This window comes from Pocillopora verrucosa, chromosome 9 (assembly GCF_036669915.1).
Source record: "Pocillopora verrucosa isolate sample1 chromosome 9, ASM3666991v2, whole genome shotgun sequence".
Classification (NCBI taxonomy): domain Eukaryota; kingdom Metazoa; phylum Cnidaria; class Anthozoa; order Scleractinia; family Pocilloporidae; genus Pocillopora; species Pocillopora verrucosa.
Window position 1 is genome coordinate 7098981 of NC_089320.1, and position 10843 is coordinate 7109823.

Here is a 10843-nt window from a genome sequence, read left to right on the forward strand (position 1 = left end):
CGATCGCCTGCATCTCACACGAGCAGAGATTCTGATTAATTTTAATAATAGACGACAATGTCTTGAGAAGGGTGTTTTCGTGAAAGTCTCGCGATCCGGTTATCCGGCATTCCACAAGAAGTCCAAGTCCAGAGTCTACCCTTGCAGTAAAATCAGGTGTGGCCGCGGGCAGTTCTAGTGTCAGATTACTGGGTCCGAGCATTGTCACAGGAAGCAAAATTGCCCTTATTTGTCGAAATTTTAGTAAGCTCTAATTTGGTTAATGGATTCTTTTATTAGCCGTACGCATATCCTAACAGAATAGCTCCTCTATGGTTTCTATGCTGTGAGAGATCTTTCAAAATACTTTGAAATCTCGTCTTACACCATAATTTATCGTGGCAGGCGGTTCGAAGTAAGAAAGCATCATGGCTTCCCTTCTAATTCTTTCTTCCCCGTGATATTCCGTCGTGGATGCATGTGTGATGGTAAGGCGAACTTAATTTTTTCTGTTGATCATTTAAATTTCACTGATGATTTTGTTTCCGTCAAGTTATGTCTACGGCTTGCGGGCGTTTGGTTTTAAAAGCACGCATCATCTAATGAGTTTGATTTGCTCGGTCATGTTCAAATGATATAAATGTAGAAGTCAAAACTTACTTAATGATAAATTGTCAATTATGATTATTGCTATTATAGATGTAATGGAGAGGGCACTTAACGACCTTTTAACTCAGACTGGAGGAGTAATCGGGTCAATCAGAGACGAACAGCTGAATTTTGGGAAAGATATTTTTATACCCCACACACACTATTCCAAAATAAAATCTCGGTCCTAAAGGCCATCTGTTGTCTTGTTATATATATTATGCATGCAGTTCTTGGGTGGAACAAAACAAAGTATGTGTTTATTTGGAAATCTTAGCTAATTTTATTTCCTGATCATACAGTGCTGAAATTTCACCCTTATTATTGTTCCTATGGAAAATTTATGCTGCATTACTGAGATAGATGAGGCACAAGCTTTCTCTTTTTAGCTAAAGTCCAGTTTGCAGAGTATGGCAATACTAAACAAGATTTCATGCATGCAAAGATGACTCTGCAGGGTGAAATGTATGTTAAGGAAGGAAAACGTGGGGTGTGTATCTGCCTTACTCTGCAAACAGGGTTAGGGGTAGACTTAATCACCAGCTGCAGTCTGGGAAAATAAGCCTGTGCTCTTAGCCTTGAGAGACAGAAATCAAGCTTACACTTGATTGTTTTATGTGAAATCTTCTCTAAATTTTGCTGAGATCTTGGTTATAGAATATTAGATCCTGTTAGCTTTGTAGTGCACCATCTAATTGGGAAACATTAAAATTTGAGCTGAGATTCCGGAAACCAAACCAACCAGTTTTAGCAAGCTGATATAACAGGACCCTTTCGCTGAGTTACAACCTGGAATTTAGTAGTTAAGTATAATTGCTCAGTTAATTATAGAGATGCACACACTCTGATTGGTCAAGGATTACATCATATCTTGCTGTAGTCACTTGGCAAAAAGTGATTATAGCAGGAGCACTAAATTTCAAAATGACTGACTTACATTTTGTCACTGTTTCTGAGGAAGTGATAAACATAATAGAAGAAAAGAAGATGCTAGAAGATTTGCAGAAAACTTTGTCTTTGGGATCAATCAACAATATTCACTCCACCTCTGGCAAATAATTGTTTAACATTATAGAAACATAACTTGCAATGTCATTGCATAAATTTGCACCAATGATAAAAATCTTCAGTTCAGTGTCAGTTTCTTAGCAACTGTGCACCAACCTCCCTCCCTAATCCAAAGTTGGCCCTTACTTGTTATCAATCGGCTGTTGTTGGTTTAGGAGAGGGGTTGGTGCACAATTGCTGAAATAATGGTATCAATCCCAAATTTCTAGGCTCGTCAACTTTACGAATATTTGAAAAGGCAGTGAGCATAACTCTGGTACCATCCTAAGTCATTTAGCTTATAGTAACAGAAGCATATGACTCAGAGGTGACTATAATACAAGCCTTTGATAATAATTTTACAGCTTTTTTTTAATGTCATGGGAAAATTTGTTAAGGATTAGTGTCTTCCTTTACCCTTTAACTCCCAGATGTGATTATCATGTAAATTCCCCTTACAAAATTGATACGTTATCCAGCCAACTAGTAATGAGAATAATCAAACCTATCAGGTGGAAGTTGATAGCTTGATCCAACACCAACTTCTTGTAACTAATTCACAAAGAAATTTTTGTAGCAGCTAGAGGGGAGAATTAACAATCACATCTTGGAATTTGAAGAACAGGATAGCCAGGGGTAGAATTTGCACTCCTTGGCCTGGCTTTTAGAGTTTTATGTGGCCTCCATCATCATCATAATAATAATAATAATAATAATAATAATAATAATAGCTCAGTAATGTTTCAAACCTAATGTATTTTATTTGATTTAGTAGACCTGAGCTAGTAGCCAAGAAAGAAAAAAACCGTCCCATATTGAGACACATGTAATCCTCTTAAGAAAATTGTACATAATGGATAGTTTAATGTTAAATTTCTCAGCAAGTAAATAGTTTGGTGTTTGAATCAGAACTGTTCCAAAGTCAAAACTTTATGCTAAGCTAGAGGGAAAGACTGGCTGGGCCCTTCCATTCCTTTAACGATTTCTACTTGGTTGAACATGTTTTTCTGTTGGCTCACAAGAAGAGGAGAGTGTATTGCTAATTCTTTACTCAGTGAACCTGGCATAGATTGATTCACTACATGTCCCACAAATTCAAACTATCATTTGTCAAATATTGACAAGGGGTAATGGGGGGGGATTGGTTGTAAGGGGTGTGGTCAAAAAGGTGGTTAATATTGTCCCTTTTTTTATTGAAAGCAAACTGTGACAAAAGAGAAAAAAAGCAACATGCAGCAAAGATCAGTCATTGGTTTCCACTCAGTTACCTCTGTCTGCATGGGGTGGCACTTTTCTGTTGATAGAGCAGTGCTGTTTAATTTTTCGTCCATAACACATAACATAACCTGAGGGTAGCTCTTTGTGCAGTGAGTTTTAACATTATGCAGTGTAGGAGACTATTTAATTTTTTTTAAATTTCAACTTTCTCTTACAACAGTATTTTACTGTTTTTCAACAAACTCTTCATATGGAAAATCCCAGTCATAACATAAATAAGATAATGATCACCTGTTCACCAAAATGAAGGTGACTATTTGTTTGAGTTAAAACACAGAGATAATGTAGTACATAAAGATGATTTGAACTCATTCATTCCTGCAGTTATTACAATGTATTGTTGGGGGGGGGGGAAGGGAACAAATCCTGCGCAAGTTGCTTGAAGGCAAGTTGTGAAGGATATTTGGAGTTTGAGTTCCCAATCAGAGCGCATCTTCAACGGTACCTACTGATGTAATATACACTTATTACTGTTATCTTGCCCCTTGCAGTCTGCCACTTCATCATTCCATATCCCCATCCCACCCACCCCCCCCCCCCCCTCCTTTCAACATCAAAATACTTCATCACAGACATTCAAGAGTAAATGGGGTTAAGGTATGGGTTTTAAAAAAAATAATCATTTTTCTAATGATTTTTTTCTTGTTTTGAAGGTGGAACTTGTGGAAGGAAGTAGAACTTGACAATGAGAACAGTCAAATGTGTGATAGTCGGAGACGAAGATGTGGACAAGAGAGAGTTGTTCTTACAGTACACTGCCTTGTTAAATGCCGAGGCGGAAACAGCCAGCGCGATTGAAGAAGATGGATCTAACAATGACGTTAGCAGGATGGGTATCTCCTCGGAGGGCAAAGAGCAGCAAGAAGTCTTAGTAGACGGAGATAAAGATGTAGAGGGCGAGGACGGTTCTAACAAAAGTCATCCGCATTTTCAAGTGATTCACCTCAGCTCCGAGAAAGAGAGTATATCAAGCGTGGAATCTCTCCAGGTTTCCATCGACCATTGGTCAGGCGTGGTTACCGTGCTTGGCAAGCATTACCTATTAGATCTTCGCGATGCTCATTGCGAAAACGCCTATGATAATATTAGACCAGATATGTACTCTGACACGGACGTTTTTCTGGTTTGTTTCTCAGTCGTTCGCTCCATCTCGTGGGAGAACGCTCTGAACAAATGGATTCCTGAAATTCAAAAGCACTGCCCTGTGATTCCTTTCATATTAGTCGGCACTCAGACGGAATGGAGAGAACTCTGGGACGAGAGAGACGCGTCAAAGAAACCGGTTTCTCCTGTCACAGGAGCCGGTTATGCGCAGCAGGTAGGAGCAGTGAAGTATTTAGAGTTTTCAGCAGGAGATTATGAAGTCAGAGAGGTTTTCAACGCAGCTGTGCTGATCAGTGTTATGGATAAAGTGACGTTGTCTACATTTCACCCAGATTTTGACAAAGAGGGATCGAACTTGATTCATCGCGCTGCAAAACGCAATCATGTTCCTTCCCTGGAAACCGTTGTCGATTTTATCGATGTGAACACCAAAGACAAAGCGTTTCACACTCCGATAGACGTGGCGATAAAAGAAAACAGCTTAGATGCAGTGCGCTTTCTTCTCGAGAGCGGCTGTGAGTTTCCTAACCCACCAGACCCTTGGAGAAAGCGTTGCGAGTTCTGGCTTAGTGACGAGGATGAAGATTCGGAACATGTCGTGAACAGCAATATCACCGAGTTCACCCGACAAGTGACGTTTTTTTACACCACCGCATCGCACCGCCCACTCGCAAAGATCCTTTTCATTGGTCAGAATGGAACGGAAGTGGCAAACTTTGTGAACGAGACCGTACCCATGCTTCCGGTGAGGTCACTGACTATTTTAAATTCAGAAGGTCCATGTCTGTTCGACTTCTCGCAGATCCAGTCTTGCTTCGAGTCTCTAACGATAACAAATTGCGATTTCGGCTCTGCGGAGCTACCAGGGACCCTATACTCAGTAGTGAGTGTGAAAAGCTTGTGTGTTGTCAAATGTGGCGTATCGCGTCTGTCTGAACAACTAGGAGAGCTCAAAAGTCTGCAACGTTTGCGGTTAAGTGGCAACAAGATTAGGAAACTCCCTGACACGATTTCCAGGCTGCAGAAGTTAAAGTTTGTACATTGTGATCGGAATGCACTCGACAACTTGCCAGACACACTTGGATGCTTAGGCTCGCTGGAAAGTCTGGACTTGACCAGTAACAAACTGGAGAAATTGTCTGCGTCGATTGGCCTACTGACCAGGCTGCGAAATCTCGGAATTACAAGAAATCGTCTAAAATTCCCACCGGTTCACATTCTAAACAAAGGAACTGAAAGCATTTTGGAGTTCCTGAGTGGATTCTTGGACGATCCTGTGTCTAACAACCAAATTAAGATGATTGTTGTCGGAGGAAATGGCGTTGGTAAGACTTCACTTGTGAAGGGTCTGAGTCATACCAAAGATTGGCGAATAAGCGGGGTCGGTCCGACCACTACGACTGACGGAATCGAAATATCTTCCATGAATCTTATGGATTGCAGATTAAAAGTGTTTGATTTGGGAGGAGACGAAGCCATGCTCAGCTCGCATCACTTTTTCTTGTCAGAGAACACTCTTTATCAGGTCGTTTTTGACATGAGTGCTTACACGGTCACCAAGACCTCGTGTTCAGTTTACCAGCTCGGAAGAGTGGAACTTTGGCTTCAAATCATCTTCTCGAGAGCTCCAAACTCTCACGTGATGATTGTTGGTACCCACGCCGATGACCCGAAACTCACCGAAGATATCCGAGTACGCATTCGTCAAGACATCGAGAATCTGTTGAGCAAGTATCGTCGCGAGCACAGACGCCAATTTGAGGGAGAAGCTGTGCCTCATTGCGGTCTTTGCGAGGCGACCCTTGTCTGTGAGGGCTCTTCTACTGGCTCCTTATTCTATGTCCAGGAACAAACCGTCCCTCGTGTTCCTGGACCTGTTCCAGCTCCGTGTATCCCACATGTTGTGGGTTATTATGAAGTCAGCTGCCATGGCCAGTTTCCCAAAAAGCTCCTCAGCTCTAAAAATCGGAGCATGCAGAAGTTCACAGTAGGCGTGGGTTCTAGCGCGTCTATACTCCTCAACACAAAGGTCAGTTCCCGAATCCCGCAGAAGTGCTTGTACGTGCGGGACAGAATACAGGAAATGTGCAACGCAGAGGATGAATTGAAGAACTGGCCGCTTCTAACCTACGACAGACTTCGAGAGATCGCGAATGGCTGTGGAGTAAAACAAGACTTCAAACTCAAGGCACTGATGACGTACTTTCATTCTCAAGGAGAAATCCTCTGGTACGAAGATATGCCGGATATTGGCGATGTGATCTTCATCGATCCTCTCTGGCTGTCCAAACAGATGTGTCTCCTCGTCGGGTCACCTTCGGGCGCGAGTTCGGGTTTGGACGGAATATTACGAATCGACAACCTGGCGAAAACCTGGCCTGATGTCCCTGAAGGACAACGCTTTGCGATGTTGACTTTGTTCAGAAATTTAGGATTGTGCTTTCCATTGTCGGAAACTGAGGAACTGGTTCCCTTCCAGTTACCGATCGGGAAAGCAGACGAGGACACGTGGCCGATGAGGCCTTCGGATGGCCAACGCCAGATCAGCTGTGAGTTCCATTTCAGCTTCCTTCCTCCGACCTTTTTCAGCGATTTGACGATTGCCATTAACCGAAGGAAACTGCCGAACAACTTTGAGGTAGAACCCACGTTCTTTCGCTTCCATATGGTGTTTGCAACGACATTGTTGGCCAGCATGGGTTGCTCCCTCCACTGTAAAGAGATACACCCTTTAGCAGAAAATCTGGAGGTACATCGGGTTAGTGTGGAGGGTGTACCATTCGAGCACAAGTTGAAAGTGATTATACGCGGTCCATCTCCCTGCTGTGTGCTTCCAGATGTGAGAGCTGCGATCAAAACAGTGGTTGATACGCGGTATCCTGGGATACGCTATGTCAGGCAGATCGTTTGCACCGCGTGTGAACTCGCTGGTTTCAAGAATCCTGCGCTGTTGAGCGAACTTGTCAAAGATGGTTGTAACTATTGTTCGTGGGGGCACGATCTCAGTACAGAGGCTGCTGTAATTCGTGGAGACATTCCTCTAGTCTCACTTCCTTCTGAACTACCAGCGAAGGGCGAGGTCAGGCTCGGGGTATTTTTCGACGAGGCAGGCAGGATTCTGGACGACTGCTACTGTCCAAGACTCCCGGCGGTGTTCCCGATAGGCTTTCAAAGCCCGGCCTTCAAGAAGCGGCTTCGGGTCAACTCACCCATAAAAGATGGCTATTCTGTGCATTTCCTGTGCGAATGTCCCGGATACTGGCATTTTACGGAGGGGCCAGGCTTCCGAATCCCAGACATCCGAGCGTTCCTGGACGTTTTTGGAGCACGTGCGTGCAAGCTTTTGAAACTCGCTTTTATGCTACGAGATGACGACGCCCCCGACGGATCTGACCAGGGACATGTTCCGGTCAAGATTATCTTGGGCGAGGCAAAACTACGTCACGTTCTCGTCACGGACATCCAGGACTTGTTAGAGCACTACTTTGTGGAATTTCCCGAACTGAAGAACAGCTACATGGGTTTCATGCAGGAAGACTTAGAATTTGTGCAGAGTTATGAAGGGCTAAGCCGCAGAAAGATGTGCAAACTGTTGGAGATCTCGCCTGATTGGTGGAGACTAGGACCATTGGTCTGTACATACAACAACAGGACCAATGAACATCTCTGGTTGTGTGAGAAGCATGCAGTGTAAAGAAGTGAGCCAAAGGATTTCATAGGAAACATTCAAACTGTTCTTTTTTGGGGGGAATTTGACTGACCTGTTTAAGGTAAATTATCGATCCGGTAAAGTTGGATCTGATTGACATCGACGAGAAAAGTTTTAATTAGTTTAGGTTAGTTTTAATCAGAGTATAGTCATGATATTCTCTTAGATAACCTTTGGATGAAGAGTTCTCTTACCTTTACAAAATTAATAGTGGCACATATGTGAGATAAAAATTGAATGGGGGGGGGGGTGGGTGGGGCGCACACTGCGGAGAGTGAAAAAGAAGTGCGATAATGATCACGTACTCATCAATAACAATCCCTCTGTTTTTTGTTCGCGTTTCAAATTTTAAATTTATGAGAAGAAAGTGAAAGGGATACTCGATACTTCGTAACGATCGGATATTACACGCACTCTTTTTCTCTCTCTCGGCGTGGTACCTGAAATGCATAAATTAGAATAATTATTCAGACTTTGCCATTTAAAAACGCCAAGATTTGGGACATACAACGCTCATTTACAATTTAAGTTGCTTAGCAACACCAGTGTGCTACCTTACCGTGCTCCAAAAGGGAGACTTGTGAGAATGATCCGTTTTCGAACTCTTTCTGTCGTCAAATTTATAAGAATGCCAACCTTTATACCGCAATTATTTGGCGTCTTGTGATGGTTGCCGATGAATTCGCATAGAAGAGCTGGTGTAAGTGTAGTTTTAAAAAATATTCATTGAAAATCGCACGAAAATTTCAGACTCAAGATGCCAGAGTCACTATTTTTGTAAAAAGGTTACAGTTTTGTGGAAAATTAAATTTATTTTCATATAGGTGTTATCCTGTTTATCACCGCATAACATAGGATTTTTAGAAGGAATTTGCATCCAAAAAAATATGTTCTTGTTTAATTTTTTAAAATTTTTTTTGTGTCTGTATCTTCTTATAAACCACGTGACAGAAGACTCGTGGCATCCATTTATATTTCCACAATTAATAGGGAACATGTTTTCATCAATGCATTATCCCTAACAAACTTAAAAAAAAATGAAACATTTTATTTCCCTGGGGGGACTTTCGACAGACCCTCTCTTGAAACTTTTGCCATCATCTCCGGCAACTGGTTTTTATTGTTCCCTTTTCTCATTGAGATTTAACATAACTTTCCTTCTTTCCTTCCCTTATCTCCCTCTCCCTCCCCCGTCCCCGCTCTCCCTGAGAACGATTTTTATAGCCTCAAGTTTATTTTTTCCTCAAATTGATTTAACTTTTTACATCCTTACATTAGTATAACTATTCTCCACACTTCTCTGCACAATTTCCTGTGGTATTAATTATAGGAAAATTTATCAAACAATTAAGAGCTTACATCTTTTCTTAGTGATCGTTTCCTTTATTCTCGTAACCTTAATGTTTGATTCAGAGGTGATCCTGTAGCGAGAAATTTTATGGAAGTCACTTATATGAATAAATCTATCGCATGCCGCTAGTGTTACTGAACCTTGGTGAGGATGAATCTTTTAGTTTATTTGATAATCAGGAGAATAAAGTTTTTGATTTTTTTGGCGTGTTTTTTTACAGGACGGAGTATCTCTCCACTTCTCCTTTATTTGGAGAAAAAAAATGCCCACATTTGCCGTCTCTTAATAATCAAAAGATGTTTGAGCGTCCTTCTTTTCATCTCAGTCTCCGAGGTGCGTCATTAATAGCAGTCATTTGTTGGAAGCTGGTGATATTTACACTTTGATCAAATGGCCACCTAACTAACACTCAAACTTCACAGTTTAATTTCTCTCAGCTTTCAATGAATGGTCATAAATCTGTTTATGTACACCCAAGGGTAATGATAACTCCCCTGCGGCACGATCATGCCTCATTAGCAAAGCTTTACACCTAAGTATACCGTTACCCGGGAATCCTGGAAACTTACTGCTTTCCATAGTGAACAGAAGACAAAATGAGAATGCTAAGTCAAAGCTCTATTGAACTTATATCACGAGTCGATGTCAACGAGGTCGAGGTCATTCGCCTTTTGGGATCAGGTGGGTTTGGTTCTGTCTTCGAAGCTATGCACAAGAACTGCAAGGTTGCCATGAAGAGGTTTCACACCAACACTCGCAACAAAAAAGCGGCGATGCAAAGCTTCGAGGCTGAAGTGCACCACGAAGTCTTGTCTCTGAAACATCCAAACATTGTGCGAGTATTGGGAACCAACGCAGCGCGCAGCCTTGAAGAACAACCGTTTATAATCATGGAGTTTGTCAGTTCAAGAAACTTGCAACATGTGCTGGACGACGCGGATGAAAAAGTCGATTTTAAACGGCGCGTCACATTTGCATACGAGGTGGCGCTTGCCTTGGAATATGTGCATGACAATAACATCGCACATCTCGACCTAAAACCCGCCAACGTTCTTATAGCTCCGGATGGTAGCTGTAAACTCGCCGATTTTGGATGCTGTCAGATCATCCAAGAACGGCCCAATACACCGTCACGATCGTATCTCACCGGAACATATGCCTACCGGGCTCCCGAACTCCTGAAGGGGGAAAGTCCCACCTTCAAAGCTGACGTTTTTTCCCTAGGAATCTGCTTGTGGCAGTTTTGGACCCGTGAAATTCCGTACAAGCTACAAAATCATCAGATTGTGATCTTCCGAGTTGTTGCCTGTAATCTGCGTCCGGAGATCCCCGAGGGAAATGACGTAGACAACCGGTACCGGGAGCTGATGACGTCATCATGGAATGGCAATCCCGAGGAAAGGCCTTCTATGACCGCGGTCGTAAACTTGCTTAAGTGTTTGATTCCTTGAAACTTGAATGACTCTGATATCAAAGATTAAATTGAAAGTATATATATATTTTAATTTTATTGAAGAGTGCTGGTCACACGCACGTAAAGTTTGTTTCATATAATGTAGATTAAATACAAATGATCGGATATATAACTGTAGTATATAAAGAAGTTTATATTAAAATGCAAAGCGGAGAGTTATTTATTTAAGAGATATTTTACTATATTGAGATATATAATTACTTGTTAGTAGGAAAAGAGAGATTTATTATGTGTATTATTCGTTAATGTAATT

General features: G+C 41.9%; 2 protein-coding genes across 2 annotated transcripts; both read left to right on the forward strand.

Moving 5' to 3' along the window:
• Nucleotides 1-213: 213 nt before the first annotated feature.
• On the forward strand, nucleotides 214-8002 carry LOC131782315 (uncharacterized). The gene is made up of 2 exons (XM_059099039.2): nucleotides 214-467; nucleotides 3606-8002. Exon 2 carries the CDS (start codon nucleotides 3638-3640, stop codon nucleotides 7748-7750), a length of 4113 nt encoding a protein of 1370 aa, XP_058955022.2. The 5' UTR covers nucleotides 214-467; nucleotides 3606-3637; the 3' UTR covers nucleotides 7751-8002.
• Nucleotides 8003-9524: 1522 nt separating this feature from the next.
• On the forward strand, nucleotides 9525-10644 carry LOC131782310 (serine/threonine-protein kinase mos-like). Its single transcript, XM_059099033.2, has one exon. It carries the CDS (start codon nucleotides 9713-9715, stop codon nucleotides 10565-10567), a length of 855 nt encoding a protein of 284 aa, XP_058955016.2. The 5' UTR covers nucleotides 9525-9712; the 3' UTR covers nucleotides 10568-10644.
• The last annotated feature ends 199 nt before the right edge of the window (nucleotides 10645-10843 follow it).

Excerpts from the sequence above, each read along its gene's own strand:
- LOC131782310 (XM_059099033.2), top strand. The coding sequence starts at position 9,713 with ATGAGAATGCTAAGTCAAAGCTCTATTGAACTTATATCACGAGTCGAT.
- LOC131782315 (XM_059099039.2), top strand. The coding sequence starts at position 3,638 with ATGAGAACAGTCAAATGTGTGATAGTCGGAGACGAAGATGTGGACAAG.